The 18,606-nt window shown below is 39.2% G+C and overlaps 2 protein-coding genes and 1 long non-coding RNA gene across 6 annotated transcripts in view; 2 read left to right on the top strand and 1 right to left on the bottom strand.

Annotated features, from left to right (window-relative positions):
* The window catches only part of CEP85L (centrosomal protein 85L), a 103,476-nt gene that overhangs the window by 36,814 nt on the left and 48,056 nt on the right, over positions 1 to 18,606 (top strand). For all 4 annotated transcript variants that reach the window (XM_035109173.3, XM_035109172.3, XM_088666052.1 and 1 more), the window contains exon 3: positions 4,046 to 4,830. In XM_035109173.3, coding sequence (XP_034965064.2) covers positions 4,046 to 4,830 — 785 coding nt within the window. The remainder of the gene's footprint in view (positions 1 to 4,045; positions 4,831 to 18,606) is intronic.
* LOC148686246 (uncharacterized) lies at positions 5,529 to 9,267 on the top strand. The gene is made up of 2 exons (XR_015948946.1): positions 5,529 to 7,460; positions 7,552 to 9,267. It is a non-coding gene; the product is annotated as an uncharacterized LOC148686246 (long non-coding RNA).
* On the bottom strand, positions 13,070 to 18,498 carry PLN (phospholamban). The gene is made up of 2 exons (XM_060272650.2): positions 18,416 to 18,498; positions 13,070 to 13,498 (listed from the first exon to the last, which is right to left on the bottom strand). Exon 2 carries the CDS (start codon positions 13,376 to 13,378, stop codon positions 13,220 to 13,222), a length of 159 nt encoding a protein of 52 aa, XP_060128633.1. The 5' UTR covers positions 13,379 to 13,498; positions 18,416 to 18,498; the 3' UTR covers positions 13,070 to 13,219.

Genomic DNA, 18,606 nt, shown 5'->3' with positions numbered 1-18,606 from the left:
AAAGCAATGGCACAAGTTAAAGAGGAACCCATGGGGTCCATGGGGTCACGAAGAGTCAGACACGACTAAACGACTAAAACAACAACAACAAAAAGGAACCCGCACCCAATCTCAGGGTTTGGGACAAGACTGTTTAACAATGGAAGAAAAATAAAATCTGCAAGCAAATATTTATTTCAAATAGAAAAAATAACTTGTAGACTGTTAAAGTTGGCAGACAACTCCTTGAATAAAAATGGTTTCACTGTCTTGCTGTGTGTACAGTTCAGTTAGAATGAAACCAGCCAAGTGTGTATTTACTCATTCTTTTCCCAGGGGCATTCATTTAATTATGGCTGAATAGATGGCAATAACCCGGTAACAGAACTTCTAAACAATGCACGTGGCAACCCACCTTTTATTATTTGTTTCTACAGACAGGATTTGACTGCTGGTGTCCCTATACTATAAACTGGGAGCACAAGATACTAGCTTTAATTGATTAATCACTGTGGTTAATCAACTAAAACTTTAATTAAAGATTAACATTCCATGTTTCACCCTGCTTAATTGGTAGAAATGATGATCATCAGTAAAGATTTCAGGACCTTAGACTCTGAAAGAGCCCAGTACCATGTAGGAGACACAGAAGCACAACCCTTCCTTTCCCAGAGTCTTGATTTAAGAAGAAACTTGAAAGATGACCTTTTCTTTCAGTTTGCATGCAAAGCTACCAGAATAGTTTGGCATTCAGAGTGAAACTGCTATGGTTACTCTCTTACAGGAATAGGCACAGGAAGCTGAAGGTGTCAGTGTTAAGCTGAAGTCAGTGTCAGTACATTTTCTGCAGTGCGATCCTGTGTGTATTTTGCTCAGATGTAAGTCCTATTGAATTCAGTGGGATTTACTCCCAAGTAAGTGTGCCCAGCATTACAGCTGCAGCCATAGTATTACAGCCTTTTGAGTACCCAGGTGGTGCTGTGGGTTAAACCACTGAGCCTAGGGCTTGCTGACCAGAAGGTAGGCAGTTTGAATCCCTGTGACGGGGTGAGCTCCCGTTGCTCGGTCCCAGCTCCTGCCAACCTAGCAGTTCGAAAGCACATCAAAATGCAAGTAGATAAATAGGAACCACTACAGCGGGAAGGTAAACGGTGTTTCCGTGTGCTGCTCTGGTTCGCCAGAAGTGGCTTTGCCATGCTGGCCACATGACCTGGAACTATACGCCGGCTCCCTCGGCCAATAATGTGAGATGAGCACACAACCGCAGAGTCGGTCACGACTGGACCTAATGGTCAAGGGTCCCTTTACCTTTACCTATATAGCATTGCACTGTTAAACATTTACCTTCCATAACACAATTGTGTACAAGAATTTCCTCCAATTTAGAATGTTCTATAGCAGGGGTGGCCAACTCCGAAGAGACTGCGATCTACTCACAGAGTTAAAAACTGGCAGTGATCTACCCCCTTTTGGGGGATTCAGGTCAAAGTTGTTGAGTTTTTTTAGGAAGTAGGAAGGCCCATTTTCAGGGATTCAGGTCAGAGTTGTTGAGATTTTCTGAGGCTGGAGGAAAGCCCTGTTTTAGGGGGGTAAAGGGCTAAAATGTTGAGCATTTTTTAGGGGAGCCAAAGTTGTTGAGGTTCTTTGGGGGAGCCAGTGATCTACCAGTGATCTACCACAGACACCCAATGATCTACCGGTAGATCTACCTGTTGGATGTGCCTGTTCTATAGGCTCAGATCCAGTGAAAAAGAAAATACAGTGGTACCTCGGTTTTCGAATGTAATCCATTCTGGAATACAGTTTGACTTCTGAAATGTTCGAAAACTGAAACTCAGTAGCCGACAGCTAGGCTTCAGGATCTTGCACTCAGCGGAAGTTGCATTTCCTGTTCGACTTCCAAGGCACGTTCAAAAACTGAAGCTGTTACTTCTGGGTTTTCGGCGTTTGAAAACCGAGGTACCACTGTATTAAATATTGTCATTCTTTCATTCACTGTGATATGTAGCTTCATTTATTAATTTGCAAGTTGTCATAAATATAAAAGGAATTGCCCACTTCTTTCAAATTCCTCAAAAAGGATCTTTCAACATTTTGGAGTATGTACATTTATTTGTATATGATTCAGTATGCTACCGGGTAGATACTTTAACGGTTTTAACTTTTTAATGACATCTTTGGACTATGGCCATCGTAGTTAAGAGAGATGGCAATGAAATGTGATGTGAGAAGTAACATACTTTTGTAAGTCAAGTACAGCCTGGTCTCTGGAACACTGTACCTTCCATAACACAATTGTGTACAATATGGCTTTTTAATGACATCTTTAATGATACCTTCCCTGCTTCTTCCTGAGATCTGTGTGCCTGATCCTCTGTGCCACCATAAGCGGAGAGCTGCCGAACAGGATTAAATTGCCTTTAACATGATTCACCTGAATTCTGCTAAGCATTACTCTCCTGGAAAACCATAATGGCAGAAGTCTTGGAATTGTTTTGTTCTTTCCCCCAAAGCCATATACCCTGTTTCTCATATTTTAAGACATACCCATAAAATAAGCCATAGCAGGATTTTTAAGCATTCAAGGAATATAAGCCATACCCCGAAAATAAGACATAGTGATAGGCGCAGCAGCAATGCCGGCCGCGGCAGGAGGAGGAGGAAAAAATAAGACATCCCTTGAAAATAAGCCATAGTGTGTTTTTTTGAGGAAAAAATAAATATAAGACATGTCTTATAATATGAGAAACACGGTATTGTAACTGTAGCAGATCACGATGATTAAGAACAAATAGTAAGACTTTTTAGAAAGCCTCCCGTGTAACAGCAACGTGAACAGCTTGGGGGAAGGTTGAGCCACGTGACGTTGTAAAGGCTAAGATTCTAATGCCAGGATTAGCTGCTTATTTTTGGTAGTCTGCAGGCTTTGATGCAAAGCAGCAGTTGCTAGGCATAGGAGAGCTGCTACTCAGATTCCAGTAACCTCTGCCTCACCTTTGTTAATTTTAACTTGCTTGTCTGTCTAGAAACATTGGCACATTGGCATTTTCTATACGCCTACTGATATTTCAGATGGTGAATGGAGCCAGAATGGAAGAGGCGAGGCAGTAGCAATATACCATTGCTATATACTGTGTTATTTTTCAGTATACAAACGCTTGAATCTTAACTTCTTGTTCCATCAGCCAGATTTTCTACCTCCCACATCTATCTGCACGAACACCCCCCCCCCAGAAAAGCCTATTCTGGGAGTTGTGGGGTTCTTTTGAGCAGCATGGCATATGTTGCAGGGGGCCACAACACCAAAGGAAAACTGTCCAAAATTGGGGATCCCACCTCCTTGCATAAATAAAGGTGCCTTTCTTTTGTGCAATTACACATTTGGTTCCAGTATATTATCTGCCTATATGTTTGAAGATGTACAGTGATTTTTTTAGCAAAACCATGTAATTTACTAGTGGATATTCTATATAGGAAACTTTATTTCTTCATTAGTGTTTAGTGTAACTTCCTCATTATCCCAGAATTGTTTTGGGAAAATGGCTACATATTAAGGTCATTAAAACATATATATAGGGTGCTGCCAGACAGGTGTTTGTTGGGGGTCTGTGTTGGTCATGCATGTGAGGGTTTTTTCCCCTTACAAGTCCTCTATGTTAGAATGCCTTAAGCATGAGGAGTGGAAGAAAACAAAACATTTGATGCAGCTTTCCAGCCTCTTCCTGAAAATTTCAGAGATCAGTTCAGTCCTGTGCAGTTTTAGTGTATATAGCGATCTATAGTTTTTCCATCTTGTATCTCTTCCACAAATTCTGTTGGTATACTACATGGATGAGAAAACCTGTGACCCTGAAGATGTTGTTTGGCTGACTCCCATCAGCTCTAGCCAAGTCTGGAGGGCCACAGGTTGCCCTATAGACAGGCCTATCATGAATTAAAAACCATGTATGTTTCAAATAATCTCATCTGTGTCAACGCATTATGTTTAATTTCTTTGTGGTGCTTAATCTTGACCTGTTCTTAATTGCACTGTGTTCACTCACATGATGAAAATCTTTCCCTCCAGATCATTCCACCTCAAGTGGTACTTCATCATTTAAGCCCAGCCGTTCACTGGTCTCGATTCCCACTGCCCATGTGATGCCGTCTAATACCAGCTCTTCGCTATCCCAGCATAGGGAACCTGTGAAGTCTGACTGTTCAAAATGGAGTACAAGCCTTTTGAGGTCCGCCGCAAGCAGGCATCAGGGCATCCTGGACAGTTCTCTTGACATGAAGGACTTGAGGCCTGTAAGGAAATGGTCGTCCTTGTCTAGACTCAGCGCACCCATTACATGTACCCAGGATGGGGGTGTTTATTCAGCAGAGTGCAGGACAAGCCTGGATAAATTGGGAAGAGACAACACTGTGTCACCACAATTAAGAATAAATGGGACGAGCTGTTTGCACAACAGCATGGAATTACTCAAGATGGAGGACAGAGAAACTGGGAAAAAAAGAAATTCTACCTTGGACTGCAAATACAAATTTGAAAGTTGCAGCAAGGAAGACTTGGGTGCTCTTGATCCCTCAAACAGGAGACATGCCTTAGATATGACCTATAGTGCCTTACCTGAAAGCAAGCCTGTCACATCCAACTGTGAGGTGTTTCATCAAGGATATATAACTTTGGGACCGCAGGCTGTGAGCGGGGTTCCCATTCAACCCTCAGAGAGGACTCAGAGATGGCTTACAGAACAATTTCATACAAACCCTCCAGAGTCCAGGCCTTCTGAAGAGCCATACAGTTTATCTCCTTGGCAGTTACAGCAGCTTGAAGAACTTAGAACAGGAAGTGAGCATCCTGTGCAGGTAAGAGCAGAAATTCAGTTTTTGCTGCCACCAAGTGGATTGAAAGAGAAATTACACCAAATAACATATTAAATGACAGCAGTGGTCCTCTACAGTCATAGTGTAGCATGTGTCTGATGTCTTTGATAGTGAAGATTTTAATTGAAATGAACTGGGAATTTATGGGTGGGCATTCAGTTAAGTATTAATATTACTGTATCTAGCTCTATACATCAACCACAATCACCTTTACATTTATGCTTACTTGGTTCATTAAAGTTAAAGAAATTGACCCATGCCTAACTCTGTGTTGAATTAGGGACCATTGACTTCAGGCTTTGTATGTCATTAGCATATTTAAGGTAAATAACTCAGTTTCTTGGGGTGATGTGTATTATCCCTGAGTTATCACACCTTGCTATCTTCAAAAACACATTTTGCTAAAATAAACTTTGAGAGAATACAGTTAGGTTTTTTCCTGTTTCACCTGTTTGAGTATGTTATGAATACATTTTGAGTGACAGAGTAGTTCATTGCACTTAAAAATGGTGAAGTTTCATATAAAAATATGTTTTCTTTTGATCGATAGACGTTATATTGTGCATGCTATGCTGCATCTCATAGAATATTGAATGTCTGAAATACTTGAGTCAGTGATTTATATAATGTTAGTTTTCGTTGATGCTGCAGAACCAAAGCTTCTTTCCCTTTTCTTTTTTGCCTAGATTGTACCAATTCATCAGAGTCAAATTTTGCTCTGAATTAGTTATAGATTTTCTGCTGTTGCAGAATTAAGACTTGCACATTTTTTTAGGTGACTGAGACACTTGCCCAGACCGTTCCTTGCCCTCATCCATGTATGCAGCTCAGTCTGGAAGTGGTATGTCCTTCCCAGCTCTGTAGCCAGCTGTCACTTGTGTAATCAGCTCATTCATTATTACAGCTGTGCCCTGACCACAGCACATGAAGATGGTACACTGATGCCAGCTACCGGTATTTTGCAGTGCCTGCAGCTCCAAACGTGAGAACCATGTGTTTTGGTGGGACTTCTGAATTGCCCTCCAAAAGTAAAAGGTGGTGGGGTTTTTTGTTTCGTTTTTGCAACTTAAAACTATTTTTTCAGGTATTTGTATATTGAGTTGCTTATTTTAGTCCTGGTTTTCTTAACTGCTGTTAGCCAAAATAATCGCAAACCAGTTCTATGGTTTGCTGTGATAGCAAATACCAACCTCAAGGTCAATGCAAAGTAGAGCAGCACTTCTATGACACAGTAATAGCAGAGCATTCATTATTCAATGAGTGCTGATGCAGAGAAAAGCTAGGAACTGTTCTTCAGACTCTGTATGAGAGTAGCATCATGGGAAAAGAAAATATTGGCATCATTTCAACCCAGTAATATGGTAAATAAAGGGCTGTGGAGGTGGTTCTGTTCACTATAGAACAGAGTTGGGAATGAAAATATTAATTAGCATTTATTTAGCAGTTCAGAGCACTTTACTTAACGTTATATTCCCAATTCTTATGATGACTGTAAAATAGTCCATACTACTTCTTCATATAATTGCAAATGGAGGGTTGAGGATGAGAGAATGATAACTTGCCTAAGGCTATCTAGTGCATTTATGATTGAGGTGATATTTGAACCAGGGACTTTTTGACTTAAACTCTTAGCCCCAAGGCTACAATTGGAGATTTATTGGGTATGTCTCAATTAGGTACAAAGGAAAAAACAAAAACAACAAAGTATAATCTTTTTTCATTCTTTAGCAAAATTAAACTTTTGATACATTTATCTGTATATTAAATTAGTGAAATTCTTAACACTGGTAAGATACAATACTGTCAGTACATTTCTGATATCTGTTGTATATATTACATATGTGAGTGTAGCTTTCCCACTAAATATGGACTTTTTATCAATCTCAGAGGACCTCAACAGTATGCAGAAAGTTGGAAAGACCTGTACAGACTTCATATAAACTTTAAATAACTGACTGATAAAGCAAAAGAGAGACTTAAAATTGAGCAGTTAAATATTTTGGCTTGTGCCTTTGTAGGTAAGAGTTTGATTGCAAACCAGATCTTGGGAACCAAAGTGGTGGAATTCTAAGAATGCTGAGGGTAAATTGAATTCTCAGGAAGGTGACAATAGAAGTTCAGGATGTTTTTTTTTTAAAAAAAGAATTAAACACATAGGTAAAATGCTTTCAAGGTTAAACGCAGGAGAACATTAGGGCTTTCAGTGTATATGCAGAAATTCTATTCTACTGTTACAGGATTGAATGGTCTTTCTGTTGGAAATATTCCCATGTTTGAAAACTTATGAGAATCTAAATAAAATGGTATTGCAACAGACTGTTCAATCTCTTTTGTTGTGATTGCCAATGTCTGATTTCTGAAATGTATACAAGAAGTCTATAGTTGTTTTCCAACATATATGTGGTATCACAGACATTTGAATACTGTAATCTCTGCAATTGCTGAGCTTCCATTGGCTATTCCATTTAATGTAGTACAGTCTTACCTCGGTTTAAGTACGCTTCGGTTTGAGCACTTTCAGTTTAAGTACTCCGCGGACCCGTCTGGAACGGATTAATCCACTTTCCATTACTTTCAATGGGAAAGTTCGCTTCAGGTTAAGTACGCTTCAGGTTGAGTACTCTGTGGACCCGTCTGGAACGGATTAATCCACTTTCCATTACTTTCAGTGGGAAAGTTCGCTTCAGGTTAAGTACGCTTCAGGTTAAGTACAGACTTCCGGAACCAATTGTGTACTTAAACCGAGGTACCACTGTAGTTCTTGCCAGCCATTCTACTTCTGAAGGTGGGCATGCAGACTGACAGACATATCTCAAAAAGGTGCCCAAAGACATATAAAGTTCCTATAGTAAATTCACTGAGCAGTTTATTCTGTAAAACAGAACTGTAGGCAAAGCAAGTGTAGAAGAAACATATGCATTCTGAATTTCATAAAGGTCTCTTTGAACATTTGATTCCACATTACTGTATATTCACAAAAAATAGCATCACAAGTAAAAGAATCATAGAAGCATCTGAGAGTCATGTGTCATCGTAAAAACACTTCGCTTGTTTTTTCTTGCCACAGGTTGACATGGCTATCCCTCTGGAATTCTAGCCATATCAATCCACTGCTATAGTGTGTCCTTCAGAAATTCTGTGGCTTGAAAGACTAGTGTAGCTAGAGACTAAATGGGAGCATATTGTTCTGCTAAAAATGTTGTGACTAACACATTATAATGGAATAATACATTGGCCCATTTTCAGTGTTCAGAATAATTAACAGTGTACACCTATGCATGTTCGCTAGTAAGTAAGTGCCACTGCATTTCATGGGTCTTATTCCTTAGTAATTTTGGGTAGAGTAAGGCCCATCAAACACTGAAATACTCACTTCTGAATAAGCATGCAAACAATTAGGCTGTATTCCTACCCCCGCCACCTTACCTCCTCTAATTATTGTTTGCCCTCATACCCAAATAAAAGTCACAGGAACTTCCATGTTTGCTTCAAACAAATGTGCTGTCATTATTTTCTTCCTTTAAACGATTAGTTGCATGTAAAAATTAATAATAATTACTTTTCAGTATTTCAGGTTGTTGCGATGCAGCTTTTGGGCTAAGTTTTTTTTTCTGTGTCCTACTTGTAGAGTCTGTAATCTCAGAAGTCCACAGTCTAACCATTCTTTGGTAGATACGTAAATATATAGTATTGATTATTTCTGCTGGTGATCATGTTGCAGTTATTCTATACTGTAAGGGGGTAGTTTTTGTGAAGTACAGTCTTGCTCTGTTCTGGTGCAAAAATAATGCACACCAGCAAATCCATGTTCTTAATTTGTCTAATAAAATCAATGCTCCCCTGCTCTTCAGTTTTGTAGGTTGTGGATTTTTCTGGGTTTTGTTTGTTTCAGTGTTTCTGTTCACAAAGTTTGGAGCTTCAAGTAACCATAGTGGATTAATAGTAAATGTTCAAACAAAATGAAAAATTCACATGAGCTTTACAAGGATGTACATGAGAACAAGAACCAGGAAAATGAGTAAAAAATTGAGTAGGAGGTTGAGGCCTCTGTTTGCTGCAAGATCCATTGTAGGCGTCTCTTGCACTTTTTATGTGTGCAGCAGAATTTGTGATCGCAGTTTTGAGTTTGTTCAGTTTCAGTGCCAGTGAATTAAGGTTGACAGATGTATATCACATCTTCAGTTCTTGGCGGCTTTTCCTGAGCTTTGGCTGTCCAGCACCTAAGAGAAAATGGCTGATGAGCAACAACTATAGAAACCAGTCCCACATACACACCGCCCACCCTCCAAAACACCCTTGAAAGGAAATGCAGACAACTTTTTAATAAGTGGCATGGTTTGCACAAAATGACTTGACTAAGGGAGTTGTTTGTCTTATCATGCCAAGTAAAAAAGTATTTTTCCAAACAGCAGGTGACGTTGTACAATAAAAATGCACGTTTACCTTTATAACTAGTCACATAGCACAACCCTGCCCTCCAAGTTGCTAATCATCTGGCTCTGTTTTCATTCTTAAATCATCTATTCACAAAGCACATATAGAATTTAATATTAATAAATCAATGAATCCTTATCTGCAGAAAGTCCTTATACCATGCACTGTGGGTGCTTCTACTGTTTGTAGTACTGTACATCTTAGTTACCATATTTTCCGTGTATAATACGAGGGGTTTTTTGCTTTTAAAAATAGTAAAAAATTGGGGGTCTTGTACACTGGGTGCTTCTACTGTTTGTAGTACTGTACATCTTAGTTACCATATTTTTCCGTGTATAAGACAAGGGTTTTTTTGCCTGGAAAAAAAATTGGGGTCTTGTACATGGAACATGGGCATCTGGGGGAATTTTAAAAATATTTAAGCATATGTCCGGGATTTTGGCTTGGGTGGGCTGAGGGGGTCCTTCCTGCTGCTGTTCCCCTCCCCCCCCGGCTGCATGGTGGTGACTGGCTCACCTCCTGAAGCCCCCGCTGGCTTGACCACTGGATCGAGAGCAGCAGCTGCTGCTGCTGCTGCTGCTGCTGAGAGCTGCCTCAGCTACCTCTCCTTGCCCTTCTTTCATTTTTTCCCCTCTTCCCCTCTCAAACTCCGACCCAGCCCACTCACCACCTTCCGCAGCTCAGTTTGCTTGACGGCATGGCCTGGCGCAGAGTGGCCGCTGCCTTCCCCTGGCTCTTCCTTGGCATCCTGCTTGGGAGCCTGCTTCCCTGCAGCAGCAGCTGCCACCGAGGGGGAGTATGTGGTGCCCCCCCCGCTGCCTTTGCTTGTGCACTGCATGCACCTCATGCTGGAAACTTTGAGGGCGATCGCCCCCAAGAAGATCAACAACTTGCCGCCGCCAATCATCCAGATTTTCACTTCTGTTTTAGGGTTTCATTTTTCTTAATTTGGGTTCAAAAAAATAGGGGTCGTCTTATACATGGGGGCATCATATGCATGGAAAATATGGTGTTATATGCAGCTTTCCACCTTGATGAGTGGGTCATTGGCGAGTGAGTAATTAAACTTTGGAAAGGATTACTGGATACTCTGCCACCATCTCTTAAGTTGGAGCTTTGAGGAGGCTTGGGTCATCCTCGCTTCTGCACTGATCTGACTGTCTCCATCGCCTATTCCAAGATAGAGAAGTTGAGGTGGGTCATGTGAATGTGTAGTGATTGAGCCACTTGGAGTCTTAGTCTCTCCTGGCTCTAGCAGGAAAGACTGGAGACAGTCTTGGTGGTACCAGCCATACAAGGCTCTAGCTCTGGAAAAGATTGAGAGAGCTATTTTTGCAGCAGATAGCTGTAGTTCAAGGGACACCTTTCCTGCTCTCTGTCAAAATGATCCCAACCTTTCTCCCTGCCTGCAAGTGGGCAAAATTGGGGCTAGACTTTAGCTACTTTCAACAGCTACAAAAGTTTGGAATTGGAGAACAGAGCAATAGGATTGTTCCCAACTTCCTGCAGAGACTCAGTGGTAGATCAGGAATTACAGTGGTACCTCGGTTTATGAACACAATTGGTTCCGGAAGTCTGTTCATAAACTGAAGCGTTCATAAACTGAAGTGAACTTTCCCATTGAAAGTAATGGAAAGTGGATTAATCCATTCCAGACGGGTCCGCGGAGTACTCAACCTGAAGCGTACTTAACCTGAAGCATGGGTGTAATTGGTTCCAGAAGTCTGTTCATAAACTGAAGCGTTCATAAACTGAAGCGAACTTTCCCATTGAAAGTAATGGAAAGTGAATTAATCCGTTCCAGATGGGTCCATGGCGTTCGCAAACCAAAAATTCGTAAACCGAGGTGTTCATAAACTGAGGTTCCACTGTAATGCTATAATCCCACGTGGCTTTACCTGAACACGATGGGCCCTTTTTTCTGAGTATTGCTCTGAATGGGAGGGGCAAGGGCCCAACTATACATTTTGACAGCTGCCAAGGCCAGCCAAAATTTCTGGTTATATGGATTTCTCAGCAATTATAGTCCCCTTTGCGGGAAAGCTATGACTGTTTAAAATGGTGTGATACTGTTTTAAATGTATAGTGCAGGTGGGCCTAACTTTGTAAAATTTATTCAAGTTGATCAACTTTATTTACCAGTTTTTAATTGAAATAAACAGAAATAAGCCAAAAATGTCTTGCCGATTCATTAGCCTTTATTTTTTATCTTAAGAAGGAACCAAACCTAATGTGTGTGTTTTTTTCAACACTGGAAGGATCAGTTCACGTGTAACATAATTAGAAGAGTACATTCTTAATGTATGAAACAATTATAAGAATTGAATGAGTCATTAGACATGGTTGCTTCTTACCAGTTCAGCTAAAATGATCACATGTACACTTCATAGAAATGATAGGAAGTTTGGTTTCAAAACAATATGAACTCGTTTTTAACCATTGGCTGGGTCAGCGCCTAGAAAAGCTTTGGCCATGGTTAAGGTTCCTGGGGAGTATTAAATCCATTCACAATTATTAACCAAGCTAAGAAATTGAAAGCATATATGCCCAATCCATGAGTAAACTCGACTCTATACCCCCCCCCATATATAATATATAGACATCCATAGTATGATGTTTTGGCTTTTTTGTACATTGAAGCAAATATTTTGTACATTGAAGCAAATATCTGAATGCCATTTTAAGGAGTGATTAAAAAAAAGACACAACCAAAGGACAAACTGCTTATATCAATACTTTTTTTTTTTTTACTGTATGGAAGCATTTATTCTGTTTTAAATATTACTGAGCACTGCCAAAATACAAAGCATTGACCTCGCACTTTCCCCATACTTAATGCTAGATTCAACTGATCTGGCATGTTAGAGGAAACCAGTGCTAGCACAACAGGGCTCCCCACCCCTGCCCTCACTACACCCCCTGTGCCTCCCCATAATCTGCTCTGGAGAACCCTTAAATCAGTGTGCAGAGGTGGGGAGGGGAGATAATTCTGTCAGACAAGAGGAAATACTTGGGAAAAACCTCCTTAGTGCTGCATTGAATCCCAATCTTTACGTTTCAGAAAAGTATTGATATCAGTTTTACTTCATTACTTGGGTTTTTGTGCACAAAACTCTTACTTGTCATACTCTATCTACATCCAGTGTCTTCCACCACTTTCATATTACCTTACTTTAACACACAAGCGAGGATATGCAGTATTTGCAAATATATCTAATGCCTGAAGGTTTATTTACATTTGGCCACAGTTTGGGTATCAGTACCTCTTTCAGGCTGTTCTAGACAAATGCCATTGCTGAAATGTGCAATATGCATATCAGGTGGAAAATTAACTTCATTTAACTATGGATTGATTGAATACTTTTATTTTTCAGACTGGAAAGTGTGACCATGTAATGGTTTAAGCATTAATTTCAAGGTTTCAGTCATCAGCATGCTAAAGCAAGCTTGATACTGTAATAGTTTGATCTAAATAATCCAAGTACTCAAGATTTGAAAGTAGGCTGTGCAGAATATTTTCTAAACTATATAATGATCTAAGTGTACCTGTTAACAGTTCATTTAGCCTCAATCTCTACCTACCCATTCAAATGTGAACCCATTTCAGAGCCATAGTTAAAACTTATTGATGGTCATATGTAAAACTTGCTATTGGACATTTTACAGCTATTTTTGCTAACACATCGATTCAGTAAAACAAGTCTGCAACATACACTTAACAATATGTTTCAAATCACTGTTCAGTACAGGAGCTTTTAACATGGTTGCAGTGGCTAATAAATGAATAGTGCAGCTGGTTAGAAATTGTTTAGTCCGAATGCTGGACTTTCTTGCAAGTATTTCCTTGTGCTGGAAATTTCCTCTTTGGTTCTTTTCTCCCTCTGGCTGCTTTCCCCATTTGCACAGCGCAGTGAAGATCAATCAAAGAAGCCAGACTTCAAAGAAGCATCACAATGATGCAGATAAGCAAGAGGCATATTAAGATAAGACAAAAATTCACAAAGAGCTCTTGAAGCCTTTGGCGTGTTTGTGGGTTCACCTCAATAGTTGAGGCTCTCCTCATAGCAGACCGGGTTATGTACTGGACCTTCTCCATGGCAACAGGAAAGTGCAATTTTAAGGAAGTGGGTGCAGATTTTTAAGAAGCAGTGGTTTTCAAGGGCAGTGCAACGTGCTTAATGTCTTCTTGTTTGCTTTGTTTTAAGAGTTTGTGGAGCTGGGGAAAGCAGGAAAGTGAAGTGTTAGAAATACAACAAACAGTGCATTGACCAGGGCAAGTGCCGATTATTTCCAAGTAAACAACATGTTTGAAACAAGCATGTGATATTTCTTTACTTTGTGAGACATTTATACATAGAAAACAAATCTTAACAAGAAGACCAAACCTGCCTTTCAATAATACCACAAACTTGTTTTTAAGACCACTGCACATAGCTGCCAAGTTATCCCTTATTTTAAGGGATTTTCCCTTATGCTGAATAGGCTTCCTCGCGAGAAAAGGGAAAACTTGGCAGCTATGCCACTGCAATGCTATGGAAAAGAGCTGTTTGCAGCAGGTTTTATCATATACTCTTATGTTAAAACCATAACAATTTGAAGGAGAGAGTCATGTATTTAATATGTGGCTGGAATACACCTCCTGGGTATACATGTTTGCAGTTCATAGGGAGTAACAGTGGACATACTGCAAACACATCCATATCTTGTAAAGCAATCCTGAGAGATGTGGTTCGTTTGCCGTACCAGGTGTGACTTGTGACCCCTTAAGCTGAATGTAGCCCACCAGCCATGTATGGTGGTTCACAAAGGCTTTGTTAAGCCTTCTGTTTTTAACGCCTGCCCAAGACTGCAAAAACAGTGAAGCTGTCAAGCTCCTGGCAGTCTAAAATGCATAGTTGGTGGGCTCTGTTCAGCTTAGATCATATTTACAAAGGAATGTTTTATATAAATACACTCTACAACTCAGCTTGACTTTCCATTACTTTTTAGCTTAGTTTGATTCTGTATAAATGAATGGTAATGGACCATTAGCCATTAAAATATTTGGCTGACACCATGTTCAGTTCTTTTTTTTCTTTTTCTTTTTTCGGTTTACATTTGACAAGGGTAGATACTCTAACACACACACACACACACACACACACAAAACAACAACACAAGGCAGGCACAAGACAACTCAAGGGACCTTGTAAAAATGTTGTTCCTTCTTCTAGCCAAATATGGACTCAGTTATGTAAAAGTGTTTATTCTACTCTAAGCAAGCCATAGTGAATTAAATACTAACAGATTTGTATTAAGCACCTTTGTTAAATATGGTGTGACACTTCACAGACATGTCACATAGCTAGCTGATGGAAATAGTTATCACTCTCTTGTTACTGAATAAAAAGCACAGATGCTCCCTTCCTGCATGTAATATTATAAGATGAAATTATTTGATGGAAAAACTCCACTCTCTGGGAGGGTCAGCAACATGCTTCTTGATAGAACAGTATTTTTGGCAAGCTAGGCTGCGGCTTTTTCTGTAGTTAAGAACTTGCGTTTGTCAACACGAGGCTTTTCAAAGAGTTAAGACTTAATCATAACATATAAGCAAACAGCTGTGATCTCATTTCACTGCAATACATATAGCTAGATGAATACTGTTGCCTGTCGTTATTGCTCTGAAATTGGAGGAGAAGACATTGGAAGGACATCAGTATTCCGTTCCTTGTTTTTGTTTTTGTTTTGTATCTCTGTAATAGACCCCTACACATATCAAGAAAAACAGAAACATTGACAATCCACCACACCCAACTCCCCATCCCACCCACCTCTTTCCCCCCTTCCTCATAATGTCTCAATAAGTAAAATTGATGTGTAAAAATGATGCATGAGACACTGCACTACCTTTGTAACCCACGAAAATCCTTAATAAAAATAATTATAAAAAAACAATAAAAACAATAAAAAGACATTTGAAGGAAACAAGAATCACATCCCAAGCCTATGCTCATTTAAATCCCACTTTGTTCATTGGGGTAGTCTGGTCTATAATTATATATATATGTTCGGAAAACCATGAGTCATTAAAATTGAATCCCTCAATTCCATTTAATTTAAAGTTTTGTTGACCTCAATTCAGACATCAAGTAGTTAGTACACAGAAAGTGGAGGATTCAGAATAAAAATGGGTTCTTTGATTACAGATGAGCATCCACGAGGAAGAGGAGCAGTAGCAGTTGTTGTTTCATTGTTTTCTAAATAATTTTTTTAAAGAAAATGGAGAGTGTTGCTTCATTTGTCCACTAGAGGTCATCAGTTTACTGCTGATTGCCCCCTCTTGAAAGTTAATTCAGGAGAGACAGCTTATAAATGAAGGGGGAGGCCATTAATATCACAACATTTTTGAGGAATAAGTCTGTTCTGCTGGGAGTCAGTTTCTATTGCCCCTCTCCCAAAATTGTTTCAATAATGTTAGTGGCAGCAGTTAATCAGTAATTTCTGGGCAAGTGAGGAGATTTACATTATCCCAGTCTTGGGATTCGTCTAAGAGGCTGGGGGCAGATCTGCATCATATAATCTTATAATGAGCAGTGTCAACCATCAGGAAAATAATGATAAATAGAAGTGGTATGAATGTCTTTGGGGGGGGGATGGGGAGACTGGGGGTTGGTATGAAAGGGCAGGAAACAACAGTATGGAAAAAGGGGAAATAGTGCCCAAGAAGCTAAGTGAAAGAAGCGATGAGCACATATATATTGGCTAATTAAACAATCTGTGGCCTTTTAAACTGGGGGTTATTATTTTTGTTTGTTACTATGGTATGCATTTTTGTGTTTTTATATTGTAAACCACCAATGTAAACATGCAGGCCAGTATAGAAATTTAATAAAGTATAATAATAATAGAATTGGCTCAAGATTCTAGGAAAAAGGTGAGATGAGGCAATAAGAGAAACAAACAGGATTATAGAATGTTAAGAAAAAAGGTTAGGAGAAAGTGCATATTTTCAGTCACAGAGAAAAGGCTCACTTTCATAGCAGTGACAAAAGCTGTTTCAAAGAAAAAAACATAAGAGTGAACTCATCTCTCCTGACATATTAAAAGTAATAAATAAATAAATGTTTAGCTAGCCTGCAAGAAAAATGAAGCAGAAAAGAACTTTCAGGGCATCTAAAACGTGTTTTTAGATTTTCCTCCTTCCAGTGTAAATTCTTTTTACTTGTAAATGAATAATCACAAAGCAACCCCCCCCAATTTTGTTAAAATAATAAAAATAAAAATAAAACTTTTCTTAGTTTTATTATGCCCCTTTCCCCACTTGAGAACATACAGTGAAATGGATCAAGTTTCGCTGCTTCAGTTGGTGAAGTAATCCTAGCATGCTGCAGAATTGCTCTGAGATTCTTCCCAAAGCTAGTGTTTGTGTCTGCGATAATGTAACAGAATTGGCTGTTATTCTGTGCTGCTGGGTTGTTTGTGTGTGTGTGTGTGTGTGTGTGTGTGTTTTATATAAAAAAGCCTCTTGTGGACAAAAATAAAAATGCAACTGATTGCTTTGAAAAATGTCTATAATAGAAATTAGGTAGTATTAAAAAAACTACAAAATCAGGTACTCTGAAAATGGGGAATTCTGTTCAGTTTCTATTGGTGTATAAATAAGTGTTTTCACTAATATATATTTCTGTTACAATGTTAAAAAGGAATTCTGAGTATGCAAAACTTAACCAAATAGTAACAGCTTTCTAGTGAAAATACTACTCCCCTCTAGCAACAAGGTTAAGTCTTTATTGATACAATAGCAACACCATTAATTTTTGCTGGCACCTTTACATGGGAAACACAGCAGAACATATTTCAAAGTAAACGTTCATGGGACTGCATTTTGAATTAAAACTGTGATAAGTGGATGGAGGGGGGGGGAATGATACAGTAAATCTTGCCTTCAGCTCTATAAATAGTTCTCCCCTCTCTCAAACGGTAAAATGATTTTATTTGCTTCTTTTTCTGATTTTGGCATATGTGCTCGTGATTGCAATTGTGAGTTGGATCCAGATTTAGTCTTCCTGAGAGCTGACCCATTGAAGTGATGACTAACTTAAGCCTCATTGAATTCAGTGTGTCTGTTCATAGCATGACAGTGGGTTGGATCCAACTAAGTCATACTTGGAGTAGACTCACTGAAATGAATGGAGGTGACTAACTTAAGACCATTGATTTCAGTGGGCCTGTTCTGAGTGTCTTTAATAAAACACTTCAGTGGTTGAAAACATTACGTTACTTGAAAATTAACACTGTAGGTAGGCTGCTTGAAATAAACACCTAGCTAATGACAGTGGTTACAACCATGCACAAGATTAGGCTTCTTAAATCCCAGTGTTTTAAAGTGACCTTAACTGTGTAGGATTGTTGCTGCTGGTTAGGATCCAAGAAATCAGGCTAATAAATCTGTGCCCAACATGTCATTCGGCTTTTGGTGGGTTTTTAAAATAGCGACACCTCTCCATGCGGTATTACAAACCATTTTAAAACACCAAGGACTTTAAAAATCAGTTTGTGATATGGCATGGGGTGTCATGTGATTCTCACTGGCTATGCAGAAACCCTTGGGCTTCCTTAAATAAATACTCAGGTCGTAGGGAATATTAGTATTAGATGTGGCTTGCTGAAAAAACCATGTACAAGTTTACCTGTACGTACTAAAACTGCTTAACTGCTAATCTGCAATGTAAACACTACAAATAAGATACTTTTACAAAATAATAATAAGAATATAGTAACATTTTCAATAGAAAATTGAGAGTCTAGAAGGGAGGGAGGAATAACAAAATTTCTGACATTGTGACAGCAGGATCCATTGCTGTCCACAAAGCACTGAAATATAGCTTGATTCAGTCTGAATTATTTAAAAATGTTTCTTCCCAAATCATACGCCCCGCCCCCTCTATATACAAATGTTTTTTGCTGTACCTGCATTTATTATCAAACAACCCTAAAAAGATGCAGAAGGCAACCAGTGTTGGAGCTCTGTATCAAGCTAATGTTTCTCAACAAAGGCGACAGACCTCTCTCTTCAAGTAGGATAGCTAATTTAGAAACCCACAATCCCTTATACATTTTTAATTTTTAAAAAACAAACTTATTCCCTTACCTCAATAGCCAGTGATTTCTGAAATATGTGATGATATGCTCTGGGAACCTACAAGGCTTCTCCGTCACCGAGTTTGTGGGAACAACTGAAGTTGGTGGAGGGAAAAAATAACAAAAGTTTCATAGGCAGGGCTCATGATGTCATCCAGGAATTTAACTCTAGTGATTGGTTATAGAAGAGGCTTTATAAGA

The sequence above is a fragment of the Zootoca vivipara genome, chromosome 3 (genome assembly GCF_965207765.1).
Source record: "Zootoca vivipara chromosome 3, rZooViv2.hap1.1, whole genome shotgun sequence".
NCBI lineage: Eukaryota > Metazoa > Chordata > Lepidosauria > Squamata > Lacertidae > Zootoca > Zootoca vivipara.
Note: the sequence above shows the minus strand (reverse complement) of the source record. Positions and strands in the feature narration are given on the sequence as shown.